This window comes from Candida jiufengensis, assembly GCF_024610255.1.
Source record: "Candida jiufengensis strain CBS 10846 chromosome Unknown scaffold12, whole genome shotgun sequence".
NCBI classification, from domain to species: Eukaryota; Fungi; Ascomycota; class Pichiomycetes; order Serinales; family Debaryomycetaceae; genus Lodderomyces; species Lodderomyces jiufengensis.
The window spans coordinates 98,700-119,509 of NW_026261568.1; the positions used below are offsets into that span (position 1 = coordinate 98,700).

The window sequence follows — 20,810 nt, forward strand, 5'->3', positions numbered from 1 at the left end:
GCAGTTTTCGGTAAAGGACAATGAGTCTTCAAAGAAAAAACAAAAAAAATCAAAGCAATTATGAAGGACCATACATGATAGTCTTTTACAGACATTATTTTCAAAAGATCTCTCTAAAATCGTTCAATCTCGAAAATTTGAACGATTCTTGAAGTAAACCACATTAATGTCCAAAAACAATTCTGTAAACACGTAGCAAACCAAGGACTCACGACTGTAAATCCCAAATTATAAGCTACTTCTTCAGTTATGAAATTCCCAAAATTATTTGCAGTCGACTATGGCGATCAATAAAAAAATTAAACATTTCTCTTTATATAAACTCCAACAACTAGTAAAACAGGGATTTATAAAACCCTTTTACAGTTTGAGTTGGCTAATCCAAAATGGAATTGGAGAATTATCACTTAATCGCAAAATGGAGAAAATTTAATACTTCAAACCAAACAGTAGAAAACAAAAATCCCTAGAATATCCTTTATTAAAATATTCCTTATTTAAAAACTTTTCGAATGATAATGAATAATCGAATCGATCTTCTCTATCAACTCAAAACAATTTTAACCATCCTTAAAAAATTATCAACTCTAACTTTGATCCGTTCTTGAAAATGGCGATTTAATCAAACAATTAAAGTATTAAGCCAGATGAAAATCTCATCAAAGCAACTGTACATCACTAAAAATAAAAATCTAAAATTAATAAGAACAATTAGTCAACTATCATAATTAATTTCAAGTTAGGGATTAATTTTTTGTTGATGATATTAATTTCTTAAAATAAATAAAAAACGCGCAAACAAAATAGTAAACAAATACAAATCAGTAATATTCATATTACATATTCATAAATGACAACACCATTGAAAAATGCACAAACCATTACAACTTCTACACGAGATACAGCATTAAGACAAGAACTTTCACAACTACGTAAAATCAACACAATACTATCATCATTCTCATCCACAATAGATAAAGTTCATAATGATTTTATATTATTTAATAATGGTACATCAAATGCAATGATAATGATGCAAAAATGGAGTAATATAATATCACAAGCTAGTTTTACTCAAGAAATGCTAAATAATACAGATTGGGTACCTGAAGATGAAGAAACCGAGGAGGATACTGAATTTTTTAATGATTTAAACGATAAGAATGATGATGATGAATTGGAATTATTATCTAGAAAATTAATGAATTATGAGTCAGAAAATTTAATACTAAATAAGAAAATTGAAAAAGAAGTTGCTAATAGAGAAGAAAAGATACGAAGAATTGAAGAAATTGCGAATAAGAGGAAAAAAGAATTGGGTTTGATGAGTGGTAGAAATAAACAACAGAAAAAGTGGTAAACTAAGTAGGTTCAGTATTATAGTTCTTTTTAAATTCACTACAATGTATTCTTAAACTTAAATATTATTTATTATTATTATTATACAACTTTCTAATTTTTCAAAATACTTGTAATTAAATCATTAGCATCTACTGAATCACCTTCTTTAATTAATAAATCACCAACAACACCACTTACTGGTGCACTTATAACCATTTCCATTTTCATAGCAGACAACACGGCAATTGGATCTCCCTTTTTAACTTCTTGATGTTTATGAGTTCTAATTTCAATAACAACACCAGCCATTGGTGCACCAACATCATTTGGTTGTGAAGCTTTTGGTCTTGTCTTCGTTTCAACTGAAGCTGTTTTATCTTCAACTGTAACTGATCTCATTTCACCATTTAATTCAAAAAATACTTCTCTTGTTCCAGTTTTTTCTGAAATTTCTCCAATTGCTAATAATTTTATTATCAAAGTTTTACCTTGTTCAATATCAACTATAATTTCTTGTCCAACAGTTGCTGGTTTTAAAAAATTTCTTGTTGGTAGAACTGATAAATCACCATATCTCTCAACTTGTTTTTTGTATGCTTCATAAACTTTTGGATACATTACATACGAAGCAATATCACATTCATCAATATCTCCATATCTTGAAATTAATTCTTTCTTAATATTTTCAAAATCGACTGGTGGTAATGTTAATCCTGGTCTTTGTTCTAATTTTTGACGTTTATTACTTAACATATTAGTTCTTAAAGGTTCTGGGAACCCACCATACGGTTTACCCATTAAACCTTCCATAAAATCTAAAACAGAATCTGGGAAATCTAATTCTGAAGCTAATCTATTCACATCTTCTTCTGTTAAATTATTACTAACCATAAATTGAGCTAAATCTCCAACAACTTTTGATGTCGGAGTAACTTTAACAACGTCACCTAAAATCTTATTTGCAATTTTATAAGTTTCCTTAGTTTGTAACCATTTGGTACCTAATCCTAATTGTTGAGCTTGGAATAATAAATTAGTTAATTGACCACCTGGTATTTCATGAGAATAAACTTCTGGATCTGGTCCCTTTAAGTCTGCTTCAAAACATGAATACAATAATCTCATTTGTTGCCAATAAGTATCTAATTCTCTAACTAATGATTCTGATAATCCAGTATTTATTGACCCTTCTAATGATGCTAATATAGCAGAAATTGATGGTTGTGAAGTCATACCAGACATTGAATTTGAAGCAGCATCAACTACATCTGCACCTGCTTTAGCACATTCAGTCATTGATGCAACACCAGTACCTGCAGAATCATGTGTATGAACATGAATTGGTAAATCTGGGTATTTTTTTCTAATTTCTCCAATTAATAATTTTGCAGCTCCTGGTTTCAAAGTACCCGCCATATCTTTTATACCAAGGAAATGAGTACCCATTTCAACAATTTCATCAACCATCTTGAGATAGTATTCTAGATTGTATTTTTTACCTGGTTTTAACATATCACCAGAATAACAAACAGTTGCTTCAACTACACCACCAGCTTTTTTAACTGCATCAATACCAACTTTTAATTGTTCTAAATCATTTAATGCATCAAAAACACGGAAAATGTCAACACCATTATCTTTTGCCTCTTTAACAAATTGATCAATTGCATTATCTGGTAATGAAGAATATGCAACACCATTTGCACCTCTTAACAACATTTGAAATGGAATATTTGGTACTAAGGCTCTTAATTTTCTCAATCTTTCCCATGGATCTTCATAAAGAAATCTCATACAAACATCAAAAGTAGCACCACCCCAACACTCCAAAGAAAAGGCTCCATTTAATGCAAATGCAGTAGTTGGTGCAATATTTAATAAATCTATGGTTCTAACTCTTGTTGCTAATAATGATTGATGAGCATCTCTCCAAGTTGTATCAGTTAGTAAGGTACCATTAAATTGTCTAACTTTTTTTGCAAATTCAGCTGGTCCTTCTTCTAATAAAACTTGTCTCCAACCACGTGGTGGTGGAGTATGTTGAACATCAATTGCAATACCAGTTTTTGGATCATGTAAAACAGGAATTAATGCTTCAGTATCTAATTTTGGATAACCAATTTGACCTTTTATAGAAGATCCGTTAACATAAAGATCTGCAAGGTACAGTAATAGTTTAGTGGCTCTGTTTTGTGAACTAATCATTTGGAACAATGAAGGAGTATCATCAATAAAAGTAGTCCAACAATCACCTTTAATAAACACATCATTTGTCAATAAAGCTAATAAAAATGGAATATTTGTTTTAACACCTCTAATTCTAAATTCTATCAATGCTCTAATCATTTTTCTTCTTGCAATTTCAAAAGTTGTACCTGAACATGAACATTTTACCAACATAGAATCATAATGTGGTGAAATGATTGAACCTGCAAATCCATTACCACCATCTAATCTAACACCATTACCACCAGCTGATCTATAAACTTCAATTTTACCAGTATCCGGTTGGAAAGATTTAGCAGGATCTTCAGTAGTGATTCTACATTGAATTGCAAAACCTCTGGTGGTGATTTTATCTTGCAACAACCCTAATTGTTGTAATGAAGCACCAGCTGCAATTTGAATTTGTGCAGCAACAATATCAACTCCAGTAATTTCTTCAGTTATAGTATGTTCAACTTGAATTCTTGGATTAATTTCAATAAAATAATGTCTATTTTGTTCATCAACTAAAAATTCAGCAGTACCTGCATTTCTATAATTTGCACTTTTAGCTAATTTTACTGCATCTGTTAATATAGCATTTCTAACTGATTTTGGTAAATTTTTTGCTGGTGCAATTTCAACAACTTTTTGATGTCTTCTTTGAACTGAACAATCTCTTTCAAAAAGATGAATAACATTACCATAATTATCTGCCAACAATTGTACTTCAATATGTTTTGGTTTATCTAAAAATCTTTCAATAAAACAAGTACCATTACCAAAAGCAGTTTTAGCTTCTGATGTTGCTCTTTTAAAAGCATCTGCAATATCATCACCTTCACGTACAACTCTCATACCTCTACCACCACCACCAAAAGCTGCTTTTATAATAACTGGTAATCCATATTTATCAACGAATTTTTGTGCATCTTCAACACTATCAATTGGACCTGGAGTACCTGGTACAACTGGTACATCATTTTCAATGGCTAAAGTTCTTGCACTAACTTTATCACCAACTGCATCGATTGTTTTGTAGGATGGACCAATCCATATAATACCATTCTCTTCAACTTTTTTAGCAAATTCACTATTTTCTGATAAAAATCCATAACCTGGATGAATCATATTGACATTATGTTTTTTAGCTATATCAATAATTTCATCAATTTGTAAATATGCACCAACTGGAGTGAATTGACCTTTCTTACCAATAACATAAGATTCATCAGCTTTTAATCTATGCATCGATAATCTATCTTCATGTGAATATATAGCAACTGTTTGCATTGATAATTCATGAGCTGTTCTAAAAATTCTAATTGGAATTTCACCTCTATTAGCAACCAATATCTTATTCATTTGTCCTAAAACAGTTGAATCTCTTCTCATTTGATTAATTTTACCATTTTGAGTACTTGTAGATTGAATTGAACTCATGGTGGAGAATTGATTATGTGGGGGTAGAAACAATTAATTATAAAGAAATTGATATAAAATCTGGGTTGAAATTGGAATTGATGAATATTTAAAGTTTATATTAATTAATTAATTGAAAAAAGTATAAAATTATTAGAAAATGTAATATTTGATAACAATAATAAAAAAATTAAGGACTGAAAATAAATAATTTTTAATATTACATCAACAATTCTTTTTACAGATTACAAAGGTAAAATAATCCGCTGAAAGTTGTACAAAGATATACTCCGAAAAGGTACAAAACCATTATTATTTATTGTAAAGTAGACTTTGAGAGACAAAGATTTCGACGTTTTGAGTGAAGTTATACCGTTTCAAAAATGATGTGAAACAATATCCTTGTAAAACGATCTTGAAAGTAAATTTTTTAGATGTATTTAAATCTCATCTTTAATTAATATTGCTAATCAATTGATTATAATATTATTCTGTTTCATAGATAAGATCTATAATCAAAAAGTTTAAAAATTTAATAATTTATTGAGATGCACATTAACTAAAATTTACCACTACGTTTAGACCAAAGCGGGCCAGACTAGATTTTTTACATGTATATAATGCCCTAAACTTTCAAAATGAGATTGAAACTGTAACAAGTCAATTCGAAAATTACTCTCAATCAAATATTAAATATAATTTTTTATTATAACTTGGCATACAGAATAAAAATTAGCTTTCAAATTAGAATAAAATATCCAGTCTATATATCTCGCGGATAATTTAAACTACTTAAAAACCAATATTAGAGGTGAGATGTCTTTATCCTAATTAATTTTTCAGACTACTCGAAACGTTAAGTACCTGAAACTCTGGGTTTTATTCGGTCAAATTTTAGGGACTCCATAAATTATAAGCATTTGAATATAAACAAGAAAATTAATAAGAAAACTGTCAACTACAAATCATCTTAACTTTTCAATTTAAGAGTTAATATTAAGAATAAACTAGATGAAATAAAATAATAATTTTAAGATATGGATAAAGATATCAACTTCTCGGTGATTAAAGAGCGAAAGTAAATAGACACAATTTATATTTTTTTGCAACAATCAACAAACGGAGTTACAAATCCGTGAAATTTTGCATTCAGAACCAAAAGTTAAATCAGATCTGAACGATTTATTATTAAGTTTAAATGGATGGTTCCAACAGTTCAATTATACATAAGCTTATCAGAAGACGAAGTCAGAATGATGTGAAAATTTGTAGCCTTTGATAGATTTGCAATAAAATTAATGCAAGAAACGAAAATAAAATGTTTATAAACCAGACCAAGTAAATGATAGACTATACATTTTGTATCAATTGCTCTGTCAGTAAAAAGTTGTGAGAAGAAGTTCTAACACTAGAACTTTTTTTCAAGTTTAATAATTTTTAACTTAACTTTTTAGTAATTAAAGCAAATATATCTTTCTTTTGTGATGAACTTTCAGTAATACTAGCAAAATTGATTTAATTGGTTTAAGATAAAAAAACGTTTATTAAAAATTTAAATCTTAGTTGATACACAAAACTATATTTAAAGAAGTTGAAACAAATTAGCCATTTACTAACAATATTAAAACAAGTAAATTGAAGTCAAAAAGTAGTTGTAGCAAAAATTTTATCAATTTCTTTAATTTAATTGATGAAATTTATTTGTAATATGTATCAACTAAAGGTAATCAAAATTCTTGAATTATTTTCCAATAATATTAATACATACATTATTCTTCTTTACTTTTCTTAACTTAAATAAATTCTTCTATAATGAAAATTCACGTGATTTTTCTTATCAGTTTAATTTTTTTTTTTTCACTTAGTCTTTAATTTTTTATTAGTCAATTTTATTATCTTGCTTTCTAAATTTTAATGAGTGTTTATTAAAGTATTGCACATGATTTTTTATTATTTTATTATTCAACTTATTTCTTTATTATTCTATTTTGATTAAGTTGTAGAGTAATAAAAGAGGGGAGTGTAACAACAAATAATATAATTACATATATTATATATAAAATCGAAAAGGCAAGATAAAGTTGGAATTTAGGGGAATCTTAGATTTGAAAAGTGAAAAAAAAAATTAAATAGAAGATTTTATGATCCCATTTGTCCTTTTTTAATTAATAGTGTGTAAATCTTAATTGTAATAATATGATTTTAATTTTAATGTATATAATAAATATTGAAAAAAAAAATCATACCATAGATATTAATAATAGGGTCATAGTTCTCTTTAATCTATTGTTCTTGACTAGAATACCAATTAGAGCTTAGTACATTAAGAAGGATATATGGGAGTTTGTATATTATTGAAAACATTCTATTAATAATCAACATATATTAATTAAATTTTTTTTTTTTTTTACATATAAATTTAATTAAGTTTCAAATTTTTATATAAATACATTTAAATTTTTCACTTAATTTTTTGTTTGAAATATTCTTTAAGGCTTTCTTTTTTGAAATATAAGAACTTTTTAATTTGTTTTTATCAAAGTTTTTCTTCAATAGCATAGCATATTTACATAATCCCTGAATTTAAAAAATGTTACAAACATCAATTAAACAATTTACTAAAACTACCACAACTAAATCATTTATAAGACAATTTTCAAAAACTTCATTTACTAGAAATACTATTAATTCACAAGAACAAGCATCAACAATACAAACTCAACAACCATCAATTGAAAATCAAATTCAAAATCAACCTCAAGAATTTCAACAAGAAAATTTAGGTACTTTTAAATCATTTGCTGAATATAGATTAAAAGTTTCAAATCAATCACCATTGGCTGTTAGATCAAAAGATTTTAATGCAAATTTGAGACAAGCTCAACATTCATGAGAAATTTGGTTAGATTGTTATTTTTAGATGTTTATTTTATTTCTTAGTTGATGGTTTATGATGATAATGGTGAATGATCATGATGATTTTTATGGATTTTTAACGTTGTGCAGGTATATTGGTTATATTTTTTAAATCATTACAAAATTTTTGTTTCTAGTACTACAGTTTTTTCATAAAAATATTACTAAACTTGATGTTTAGTTAAATAGTTATGGTGATTATATAGGGTATATCACTTACAAATACATTTCTTTCAGTTCGTGTTTTAAATATATTTAAACAACTGTCTTCAATTTTGTTTGTCTTTGACGGTTCTAAATATAACTATGTAGTCTCACTGACTGAAAGTCTATCTTCCAAGAATCTTTAGAACAAGACTTCAAACTTTGACTATCTGAGGTTTCTACTAGCTTTATACGCAAGGGTGTGATGTAGTATAAATTCTTGATACTATTCAAGACTCTAGCGGCTACGGATTAATTGATAGTAATTTAGTTATATAGAAAAATAAAGAATTAATAAGCAAATGATCCGATAATTCTTATCTAAGAGTATCAATAAATTTAAGTTTTTACTACATTGATAAATCGGTCTATGTCTTATTAGGGGGTATCGGTTTATAAATCAATTCTTAGGGGTGAAAGAAAATTGTGGATATATTCATTAATCAGCCTAATTTTAGTTAAATACGTTGTACCTAATAACAAAAATGGTTATGATTTTTAACAATAGACTACGGAAAAAACAAAATTTATAAGCAAGGGAGTTGAGGCCACACTTTGAATTATTAGAAGTATATATAGTGGTAACAATCTGTCAGTTCTTAACTTTTATCATCAAATGCTTAACTAAAAGCTATATCATTATTATATAACTGGTCTACTTAAATTATTAAAAAGAATCTGTAAATTAATGCCTTTTTTAATCTAAAATCTTCAGTTTCCAAATTTGTATTACTTTAAATATTCTAGCACAAAACCTTTTACGACCGCATCACGTGCAATTATAAACAAAATATTATTTTTATAAAGAATATCAAATTATTAAATGTAATAAAAATACAATTTATTTTATCTTTAAAAATTTAATCAGTAACTATAGTCTTATTACTACGTCCAACTGATCTTTTTCAAGAGTTAAAAACTAACAACATTTTATGTTTTCACCAAAACATTTTTGGATTTTTAAACTTTCAGTGTAAATAAGTAATCACAATAATATTTCACAAGTTGCGAAACAGAGGAAAAAAATTAGGAATATGACAGAAGAATTAACATCTTCAGCTTTACTAGAACAATTAGTTTATATTGATAATTATATTAATGGAGCATCATCATCAAATGAAAACAATAGCTCAAATGCTACACCAAATGTAGATGTTGATGGTCAATTAAGTTTAGATTTAGCTGCCTTCGCGGATGATTCATTTATATTTCCAGATGAAGATAAACCAAAATTATATGATGATGAAGATGATGATAATGAAACAGACACCAATAAAAGAATCGGGAATCAACATAATGATCTAAAAAACTGGGATATACATGAATTTAATACAAATTATTTAATGCAAAATCTAAAATCAGAACAAAATAAAAATGATGAACCAATATCAGGAAGTAGTAATAATAATAATGGTAATCATGAAGATACAAAATTTATTTTCAAAGAACAAGAATTCAACAATACCAAACATGAAGATAATTCAACGAATTTTTTAAATTTAACAGATTTACCAAAATTTCCAGTACCACCAGGAGCAAAATCATCTTTGGTTAGTGCAGGATTATCACAAAATCAAATTGATTTGTTAAGTGCTTTAGTTGCGCAACATCAAAACAGTTTGGGTAAACTAATTCCAAAACAAGAGAAAGAAAAAGAAGATGAAGAAGATGAAGAAGAAGAACAACCAATTACAGATTCTTTTAATAATTTACCATTCACTGATTCAATACCGATAACACCAACATTAGCATCATTATCTACAAGTACAAACTATCAATCAACAAGAAATCAACCACAACTTCATCACCAAGATTCTTCTAGTCATTTTAGTCAACCAATACCCGCTCAACAACATTTAGAATTGTCCCATCATCAAAGTCAACATCAACCTTCAAATTCTCATCATCTACAACAAACACCAACTTCAGGAACTACTCCAATGTCATTTATAAATCCACCAATCAGTTCAACAACATTCTCCTCAATTCATAATGATAATAATATTAGTAGCAATATGTTTAGTAATAGCAACAACCTAAATAATCAATCCAATACCAACAATAATCTCCATCATATATCATCATCATCAGCGCTATCAACATCGTCAACAATGTCAAGTCCCGATGCAGCAGAATTAGATAAAAAAAGAAGAAATACAGCAGCATCAGCAAGGTTTAGAATCAAGAAAAAACAAAAAGAACAACAAATGGAAAACAAAATAAATAATTTACAAGATCTTATATCAAATTTAGAAAATAAATTAATGAATTTAGAAATGGAAAATAAATTATTAAGAAATTTAATCATTGAAAAAGGAAGTCAAAAATCTGATGATGAATTAAAAAAATTAAAAGAAAAAGCTAAAATGGGATTTAATTAGTTAAAAACGAACTGGTTTTGTTTTTTTTTGAGAGGTGGGTGTGTAAAATTTTTTAAACAAATCAACGTAATTGATTATTTAGTTGATCATTTCATAATGTTTATATAATGTTTATAATTTAATTCTAAATGTATGAATCAAAAATACTTAATGCTATGAATTTTTTATCACTTACTGTAGTAATACTTGAAATTTCGATAATGCATGTCTCGTAATTTAGGTACCAATTTATCTTTAACTAATTGTTAATTTAAAATTCTCAGTCCACCAAATCTCAGACCTTATGTTAGAATCCCGTAAAACAGTAAAATTCATTCATTCCAACCATAAGAATAGAGATTTAAAAGCAAGGAATTTAACTCAATATACATTAAAGATAACTGGATAACTTTTGTGTCATTTTTTATCTTGTTTCAAAAATTGAAAATTGAAATTTTTCTTTAATAAATATAGATTTCTTTTAAATAAAAAATTTTGTTACTCTAACAAATTTTTTTTCATGATTTCTTGAAACAAACTGCTCCTCATAAACTCTCTTCCCCTTCTGAGCCAAGCTCATCCCTCAGTACGTAGCAATATCATTCTTTAGATTAGATTTGAATTTTTTTTTTAAAGGGGGTTTGTGTCTATATGCACTCCCTTTCTTTTCATAGAAAAAGAAACTTTTATTTTATAAATTGTTAATTAATTGAAATCTATAAATTTAATAAATTATAGAAACCGTTTTAAGCTAAAGTATTTTACATCTTAGTACTACGACGTACTTTAAGCTAAAGTCTTTCAAATACAGATAAACTTGCTTTTTATTTTCAAATTTGAATTGTACAATATGCTGTATTCAAGAAGAAAGAAATTCCCCTCGTTGAGAAATTTAAAGGATCTGCACTTATAAAAAAATTTTAAACTTCAAAGTTAAAAATAATTACGAAGCAATTAAAAATTCAGAAAATATTTCTAATGGTCTGAACCTCTTTATTATTTTTTTCTAACTAATTGTTAAACTGTTTCAAAAACTGGCTAATATAACAAATAAAAAAATTAATTAATAAGTGGAAAATAAAGTTAAAATTATTTCCGATAAAAATTAATTTTTTAATTTCATCCCTAAAATCTAAAACAATTTTATTTAATTCCCATTACTTATCAACACATTATATAATAGAACTAATTACAGTTCCCAATATTGTCTATATGAACAATAGTATATTAAAGTTATATCTATTAAAGTTTACACTTTTATTTGTAGAGTATTTCATATTCAAGCTTTTTTGTTGTGTTTATTAAAAAAATATTATAATTCTAATTATTAACTTTTTTTTCCTCTGTAAAATATTTTACAAAAAATATTATTGGGTAGAGACTATATAAGACTTTATTAATTCAAAAATTAGAACTTGATTGTTGTACATTAAATGAAATTCATGGTGTATATAAAGCTAAATCTTTAGCTCTTTAAACTAGTCTGTAAGAGAAACAAGATCTTTACGTATATAAGATCGTACTAATTCTTAAATAACAAAATTTTTTAACTATTTGTACATTAAAATGAATTACTAAAAATAAAAGTTACGCGTAAGGATAATTGAACAATATATTTAATAATAGTTAATTATTAGTTGATGATATGGTAACATAGAACAAATTAGCTTGTAGAATGTAAGAATCTATCTTAGCATTTAGTAAACACTCGTTCAATAAACTAACATTGATTGATTCTATGTGGTTCAACAGTAGTAGATACATAAATATAATCAAACATTACTAAACGAATAAATTAGAAAATAAAATCTCATCACTTAATTTTTTTCTCTCTTTTCCCACTTTTAATTGATTAGTTGATCAATTGATAACTTTATAATAATATTCAATAGGCGCTAAACTAGCTTCAAAGTTCAATATCTGGTGCCCGATGTAGCATCTCTTACTATTACAGCTCTTTCATATATATATGAATAATTTATATTCTAGTTTTGATTAAATTTATAATAATTATTATTCACTACTCCCTATTCTGAAAATTTATTTGTTTATATTTTAAAAACTAATAAGATATTTGAAAATTATTACAGAGATTTTTATTTTCATTAACAAATTATATACTGTACTAAATGTTTGTATAGTTGTTTATGGAATATACTTCACTTTACATGTTGCTCAACTCAAGGATCGCCTTTAGACAACCGATAAGTGATTAGATTATCTTATTTCAATGTGTTAATTTTACTGTTATTTTTAAAAGAGAGGGAATTTAATATCAAATATTAAAATTAAAAAAGAAAAAAAGGAATAATAAAATAAAATAAAAAATAAAAAAAATCATCAAAAAAAAAACTCTCTAAATTTTTAATTTTAATTTTTTTTTTTTTGATTACCACTCAACAACTTATTTTTTTTAAAAAAACAACTTGAAACAAATTCAATCAATCAAACTAAAGTGCAGATTTAATAAATTTATCTTCTAATTAAGTCAAATTAAAAGTATTGAATCAATTTTGTTTAAGTTTTGTTAATTGTAATAATTTTTTTTTTGAAAAAATGGTTGCCACAAGAAGATCTGGAGGTTCATTAATTGATGTTGAATTAGATAACAACGGGAAAGATTTGAAAAAAGTTATTCCAATCATTCAACAAATTGAAGAAATTAGACAACAAGATAAAGATGCTTATGTTGAACCACCACCAAAAAAGAAAGAAACTAGAGGTAGGAAAAAAAAACCTTTAATTGAAGTTCCATCAAGTAAAAATGGGAATTCATCAACTAAATCAGTTAAAAAAGTTGAAACAAGAGGAAGAAAAAGAAAAGTTCCTGTTGATACATCCCTTCAACAAACTTCAACTCAACTGTTGAAAAAACAAGCGTTGAATAATAATGTTAACAATGCAAATGCTACCGGTGCATCAGTTTCAACTAAACATCATATTAATCATTTATTAACAAATGATTCACCACCACCATTAGCAACTTTCCATCATGCAAATCCTCAAATGATGTATCAACAAGCTTCAAATGCAAATAATAGTTATGAAAGAAGTACTTCACCAGCTATTACCGCAAATCAAATGTATGAAAATCAGCAATTACAACAACAACAATATCAACAACAATTGCATCAACAACAGTTACACCACCAACAACAACAACAGCAACAGCAACAACAGCAACAACAACAACAACAACAGCACCAGCAACAACAACAACTTCCTCCTCAATATCAATTACCACCACAAGAGGAAGTTCATTATCAAAATCATGAATTGATGGAACATTCAATCCATCCAGATAGTGTTATTGCAGAACCAACTAAAACGCGTATTCCAATTACATCAATTATTTCTCAAAAAATTGATCTTACTGAAGAAGATATTCCTTATATGATTGATGAAGAAGAATTTGCGTTAGAAAATGGAAAATATCCAAAAAGAAGATACAGAGTTGATCGTGATAATATTAAAATCAATAAAAGAATTATGTCACAAGATACTGAAGAAGTTATTAAAATGTTTAAAAAATTTGATGATGAAATTTTAACAAATGCTGAAGCAAGACAAAGATTATTATCATTAGGTTTTGAAACAAGAAAAAGATACATTACAACTTTTAAACATTATATTCGATTCTGTTGTAAAAAGAAATTAGATAATTTTTTTGTTACTGGGGAATTAATGAAAGAATTTTATCAAGAACAATTTGCTTTAAGTTCATCATCAAAACCAGTTATTAGATTAAGAAAAATGGATCCTGCTTTTTCAAAATTACAAGAAATTAATTTTTTGGTTTATCATTTAGAAAATAAAGAAATTCCAAATAGACATATTGCTTTAGAATATTTAGTTTATAAAGAATTGGGAAAAGATCCATCATCATCGTCATCATCAATTGAAGAAATTTCTTCATCAAATGAATCAAATAATAAAAAAAAATCAACAACCTCCAAAAATTCCGCCGCTACCACTTCCGCCGCTTCAGCAAAAAAGCAAAGGGGTAGAAAACCAAAATCACAAGAAAAATTACCATCACCAGTAGAAGAAAATGATTTTGATCGTAATGTTGATGATAATTTAGACGATGAGGAAGTAACTCCAATTCAACAAATTACAGTACTACAAGTACCTTTGCAACAACAAGAACAACCGCAATACCCAAAAAAGATCACCAAGAAAAATATTGAAGAAATTAGAAAAGTTTGGTTGGATGTTCAAAGAAATATTAATGAAACAATGAAATCTTTAATTGAAGTTGAACCAGCTATTATTACGAAATTTCAATCTGCTATTAATACAAATTTAAATAAATTTGATATTGAATTAAATGGTCCAAAACCAAAATCAAGTTTACCACAAGTTACTTCAACAGGTGTTCCAATTTTTGATTTTAAAAATTTAAATACTGTTTATGAAATTGTTGAAGAATGGTATAAATCATCACCATCAATTGAATTTAGATTAAAAAATTATGGAGAAGAATGGATTAGAGACGAATTTGAGTATAATACATTTATTGAAAGACGTAGTATTATTCAATTTATTGAGAAATTAAGTAAAGAAACCAAGGTTGATAAATATGTTTTAGCAAATGATTGTGATTTGTATATTAGAGATAAATCAATTTTGGATGAATTTATTAGTGAAATTGAATTAGAAGAGGATGAATTATTCAAGAGAGTTTTAAGATATAGAAGAAGATAGTATCTTATTATTTTGAGGAGTTTGTAGTTATATAATTTAATAAATTCAATTAAGAAGTATTAATTTTAAACTTGTCTGCTCTGCGATTAGGGATGTTTCCAAAGCAGGTCGGAGGACACTGACTGTACCATTTTAACACAGCCGACAGTAGGCGGACGTAACAAAGACTATTCAAGAACTATTGATGATTTGTCGTCAATACTCAGTGAAAGCCAAAGTGAGAACAGCATTTTTTAATTGTTCATTACAGTACATTTATTATCAAAACTTTATAGTTTATAAACAAATTTTCGTTTATTTTGCATAAAAACATACTAAAACATCCGTACCGCAACGTTTATACCTCAACATCCGTACTGCAATACCTCGAGCCTCTCTTAGATAGCTGCAAAAATAATAGAAAAAACACAGCTCAATCAATCACAAATCGAAAGTAAAATAAATTGTCAATTATAACCTATTCGAAAAAGAAAACATCTCAAAATCTAAAAAAAAACATTTACCCGTTAAAAAAAAAAAAGTCAATCAAAAAGCATCCTTTTTCAAAAAGATAGTTATCACCACCATACTTGATAATGTATGCACTAAAACCCTATACATTCAAATCGCTAGTCAAAGTCCCTTCTGAAGATAAATCCTCTGAAAGGCGTCACACCTGAATGATCCGAAGACTCAACACCCAAATTAATTTATCACCGTCGACATCGCCAATGGGAGCCTTGCAGTCCTTTGCACCATCCACCTTTTTGATCCAATACCAATTGCAAAATATGAAAAAATTATAAAAGCCAGAACCCTTTTCTTCAGCCAAGTACTATTATATTCTACTAGTTGGTGAAATCGAATTGCGGATTCAAATAGGTTAAAAAACTTTGTGGCCGCAAACATTCTTTCTCAACAACTTTAATATTCTTTAATTTCAAGTAGATTAAAGAATTGTAATCAACCCCTCCTATAATACTTCTATAACTCCATAGTACAAGACATTTAAGTCCCCCTCAAATGGAAATTTACTTTTAGAATAAGCAAAGAATAATTGATAAGATCAAAATTACACACACAAAACACAATAGACCTTCGAACAATTAAGGAGCAATAACATATGTTTTTCAAGATCTTTTTACGAATTCTTGGCTAATAGAAATGAGTTTTTTGCTAATAACAATAGAGTTCAATTTATTCTTTGATATTGAGCTCTTTAAGTTTAATGATATACTATATGCACTACGCGGGGAAAGCTTTAAATTTCAATTGAGTTGAATTTCAAATAGAAAGTTTTACCTACTAAACTGTGAGAAGAATTTCATGCTCTTCTATCAACATGACGTCTAGAGCTATAAAATATTTATAAATCATTTTGAAGTAGCTCTACAATTTCGCACATACAAGACATGTTCTTCTCTATTTCTGTCTAAAACATTGTTTCTATTCCATATTCTTACTTTTTTTTTTGACGTATTTGACAGTACCAAGAAAAAAAAAAAATAATATCTTTAAAATCCACAAATATTAATTAATTTTTTTACGAAAAATAAGGAAGAAGCTTATCATTCGTTTGATAAGTTGAGCCCCCGATTGGTGATGGTGTTCCGGGGATTGAAGATGAACTTTTATATTACCGATATAATTGTTGACAAATAAGGAAGGTAATTTTAATTAGTTTGTGGGGGAATAATAGTTAGTTTTATTCGTATCTTCGTTTATCCATGGTTAGAACTCCGGAAAAAAGACACCACTTTTTATTAAATTATTGAATCTTGTGTTACAATTAAATTATTACAATTTTTTCTTTACCAAATCATACGAGATTTACATATTCATTTTCTAAGTTCTCACTTTTTTCTTTCTTCCTAATTAAATCTCTTGCGTTTATTGGTACCTTATTTGAACTCCCGAATTGAAGAGTACCTCGAAATACCTTTTATTATGGGTAAAGTTCCAAACTCTGAGGATTTGAAAAAAATTTTGATAAACCTGTATTTACTTTTATTGGAATTATTTGAAATTTGTTGAATAAATTTCCAATCAAATACTAAAATTAACTTACTTATCTTATCCCCACCACTTTGAGGCAAGGCTAAAAATTAGATTAAAACTAACGCGGTAAAACTTTATAATATAAATTACAATTGCATTGTTCTTACTTGTAATCTTTTTACATGTTAATTGTGAAGATGCTGCGGGGATGAAATAAACACAAAAACAAGTCTAATTTGTTTTTACGAAGTTTATTGTTTCTAAAAAATTAAATTGATAATAATAATTGGCATAATCTCGACTTAAAGTTAAGTTTTTGTATCATATTATATAAAAAGATTTTCAATTCCTTTTTTGCACAATTAAGTTTGAAAACTTATCTTCATTCAATACAAAAAATTTTTTTATAATTTGAGTGGTATATTTTACTTGAAACAAAATGCTAGAATCAACTCATTCAATTGATTCGACAGCTGTGAATGAACACAACAAACATATTATTCGTCCGCCAACATTCACTTCAAAAGCGATCAAAAATTATTTAATTACAAGATTTACTTCCTTATGGGTTGGTACAGAAGAGTTAAAGAAATACACTTGGTATGAAGTTTTAAATCCTTTCCATCCATTACTTGAACTAAATTTACATCAATGGAATTTTTTCTTCATGGGGTTCTGGTGTTGGACTTTAGATGCTTTAGATTTTTTTATTACAAGTTTAAATGTTACAGCAATTAGTGAATCCTTAAATAAAAGTACAAAAGATGTGACTTGGGGAATAACGGTATGTGCATAACTTTTGATCCTTCACCATTTTGAACGTTTTACCATATCTAAATTTGACAAAGTTATTAAGACACACCATTTTGAAACAAGATGGTTTTGTAACTCAAAACTAACGCTACCACACAATCCAAACAAATTTTACAATTAAGTTCGTAGGTGAAGAACTAAAGTCAAGATATAGTTCCATTACTAACAAATTTAGCTTGTTCTTATGCTTAGAACAGTTGGTGCTATTATATTTGGCTTAATCGGAGATACCTATGGTAGAAAATGGCCATACATTATAAATTTGATTTTATTATGTGTACTTCAAATTGGAACAGGGTTTGTCAAAACCTATAAAGAGTTCTTAGCTGTAAGAGCTTTATTTGGCCTCGCCATGGGAGGAGTAGTGGGTATTTGTTCTCAGGAAGCACTTTCTGATTCCCCTCCTAAAGCTAGAGGAGTCCTTCTGGGGATTTTTCAACGTATGTGAAATCACTTTTTCAAAATTGCGTAAAAGTTTTGCATCATTACTAACTTTGCATTCTTTAGAGGGTTATGCTTTTGGATATCTCCTTGCTGTTGTATTCCAAAGAGCTTTTGAAAGAACTACCAAAGTTTGGCAGAATATGTTTTTTTTTTCAGCGGGTGTATCCGTTATATTTATTATATGGAGATTGATCAATCCTGAAACCGAAAGTTTTCAACGTCAACGAGAAAGAGCATTGAAAAATGCCAAATCTAAAAAATCACAGCTTGCCGAGCTTAAATCTTCTGCATCAAAAGCTCTCAAAAATTATTGGTTGATTATTATCTATTTGGTTGTTTTGATGTCTGGTTTCAATTTTAGCTCTCATGGTAGTCAAGATTTATATCCAACAATGTTGACAAAACAGTACAAATTTAGTGATGATAAAGCCACAGTAGTCAATGTTTGTGCTAATCTTGGAGCTATGACTGGAGGTATTGTGTTGGCTCATTTATCGAATTTTATTGGTAGGAGAACCGCTATCATTATTGGTAATATTATAACTGGTGCATTTATTTATCCTTGGGCATTTAAACCAATGTGGATCACTGCTTTTATGATGCAATTTGGTATACAAGGTGCATGGGGTATGGTTCCAATTCACTTATCAGAGTTATCACCTCCCCAGTTCAGAGCTTTTGTTGTAGGTTTTGCATATCAGTTAGGAAATTTGGTTAGCTCAGCTAGCTCTACGATTGAAGCTACTATTGAAGAAAAATTACATGATTATGGAAAAACAATGGCTATTTTCATTGGCGCAGTTATTGGGTTTTTGCTCCTTACTACGTTATTTGGACCGGAAAATAAAGGTGCTACGTTGGGTATTGAGAGAGATGATGAATATAGCATTTTCGACGTTGAAGATGAAGACGAAGAAGAAGAACATAGATCAAAATTGGATGATAAACATGGTGATATAACACTTGAAAAACCTGAAACTGAACATATAGTTTAATGGGTTTAAGAGTGTAACTAGCAAATAGTTTTTATGTAGGATTTTATATTGCTTATTAGGAATTTTTAATAGCTGCAAAATTATTCTTAATTTTTGATTTCATTGAACTTAAAGTTAAAAATCACGTTATGAACTGAAGTTATCAGACAATAAGTAATTCTATTGTTAAAAGCTATTATAATTAAATATAAATAACAAAGCTTCTACATTCTGTGGTCAATTCTATGAGTGCCATTATCCTAAGCATGATTATCTTAAACATACAATTTTGATAGAAAACAGCTCACCTTGAAATTCAAATTATCTTGATGTTCAACCCGATGAAGTTTACAAGGCAACTTTTAAACTATTTTGAGAAATTTGTTGAGCAGAAAATCCCCAAAAGTAAATTTCTCGAAATTACTTACATATCTTAAGTACGGTTAAAAGTTACGGAATAAGTAGAAACTAAAGCTGAATTCTAGCATACTTGCTTAGTTATCAAACATTTATATAAAATAATCAATAATTGTAATGAGATAACCAATTTTGTACGTTGTCTAAAACATATATGGCTGCTACTAAACTGTTGTGCTAAAATTAATTACCGTGCATAAATTTACGAGATATCAAAAGTATTGGTTAAAAATGCTTCTACTAGTTAAAGATTTTCAAATACTTTCAAAGATTTCATTCCTCAGTTATCACTACTCATATTAGAAGATATACACGTAATTATTTATAGATGGGTTCGAAAGATATAATATTGCTAATCTCGGAGTTTTGTATTATTATTTTTTATTTTTTTTATTTTTATTGTTTTTACTTTTATTTTTATTTTTATTTTTTTTTATTTTTTGTTTCTCTTTTGACATTTTTGACAGGTACCAAGAAATAATTTACAAAAGTATAATCTAAAAAGGAAAAATTCATATTATTATATAATAAATACAGGGGGGCTTGTTTCAAAATTATTATTCTTTTATTTATCTTTTAGCGTGACAACTTACTCGGTTGAGATACTCTGAATTTTAAAATTTAATATTAAAGAGAAAAAAACAGTAAGATCATAATTGTCAAATTTTAAACAATAATAAGTATCATCTTGAGAGGGTAAAAATAATTGTTATAATCGATTTCCAATCTATAGATCACAATACTTAAAAATCAAATAAAAAATAATAATATAATACAAAAACTTTATAAATAAAAGAAAAATTATTATTTTTAAAAAATCTTGTGTTACTTTTTATTATTATCGAATTAATCTATATCACTCGAGCTTTCGAGTATTTCTTTTTCAAATTTTGTTAGAGTATTGAATTTCTTTGTTTTATTAAAGTTATCAAGATTAATGACAAGAATAAGTAAAGATCTATATATGGTGATTTAAAAAATATACTTTAATTAAGATTTTGTAATCAAGAAATGGTTAATTATTTATTGT

At 27.4% G+C, this 20,810-nt stretch overlaps 6 protein-coding genes across 6 annotated transcripts; 5 read left to right on the forward strand and 1 right to left on the reverse strand. All coding sequences in view use genetic code 12, as the record gives it.

The window, feature by feature from the left end:
- Positions 1-850: 850 nt before the first annotated feature.
- DUO1 (Duo1p) lies at positions 851-1,360 on the forward strand (the record flags this gene model as incomplete). Its single annotated transcript, XM_051766154.1, has 1 exon — positions 851-1,360. One exon carries the CDS (start codon positions 851-853, stop codon positions 1,358-1,360), a length of 510 nt encoding a protein of 169 aa, XP_051617572.1.
- Positions 1,361-1,452: 92 nt separating this feature from the next.
- PYC2 (pyruvate carboxylase 2) lies at positions 1,453-4,989 on the reverse strand (the record flags this gene model as incomplete). The annotated part of the gene is made up of 1 exon (XM_051766155.1): positions 1,453-4,989. One exon carries the CDS (start codon positions 4,987-4,989, stop codon positions 1,453-1,455), a length of 3,537 nt encoding a protein of 1,178 aa, XP_051617573.1.
- A 2,569-nt stretch (positions 4,990-7,558) lies between these two features.
- On the forward strand, positions 7,559-7,861 carry KGF54_005366 (uncharacterized protein; the record flags this gene model as incomplete). The annotated part of the gene is made up of 1 exon (XM_051766156.1): positions 7,559-7,861. One exon carries the CDS (start codon positions 7,559-7,561, stop codon positions 7,859-7,861), a length of 303 nt encoding a protein of 100 aa, XP_051617574.1.
- A 1,261-nt stretch (positions 7,862-9,122) lies between these two features.
- MET4 (Met4p) lies at positions 9,123-10,469 on the forward strand (the record flags this gene model as incomplete). Its single annotated transcript, XM_051766157.1, has 1 exon — positions 9,123-10,469. The coding sequence occupies one exon, from the start codon at positions 9,123-9,125 to the stop codon at positions 10,467-10,469; it is 1,347 nt and encodes a 448-aa protein (XP_051617575.1).
- Positions 10,470-13,004: 2,535 nt separating this feature from the next.
- On the forward strand, positions 13,005-15,155 carry KGF54_005368 (uncharacterized protein; the record flags this gene model as incomplete). Its single annotated transcript, XM_051766159.1, has 1 exon — positions 13,005-15,155. One exon carries the CDS (start codon positions 13,005-13,007, stop codon positions 15,153-15,155), a length of 2,151 nt encoding a protein of 716 aa, XP_051617576.1.
- A 2,416-nt stretch (positions 15,156-17,571) lies between these two features.
- JEN2 (Jen2p) lies at positions 17,572-19,384 on the forward strand (the record flags this gene model as incomplete). Its single annotated transcript, XM_051766160.1, has 3 exons — positions 17,572-17,916; positions 18,121-18,385; positions 18,453-19,384. The coding sequence occupies 3 exons, from the start codon at positions 17,572-17,574 to the stop codon at positions 19,382-19,384; spliced, it is 1,542 nt and encodes a 513-aa protein (XP_051617577.1).
- Between the last annotated feature and the right edge of the window lie 1,426 nt (positions 19,385-20,810).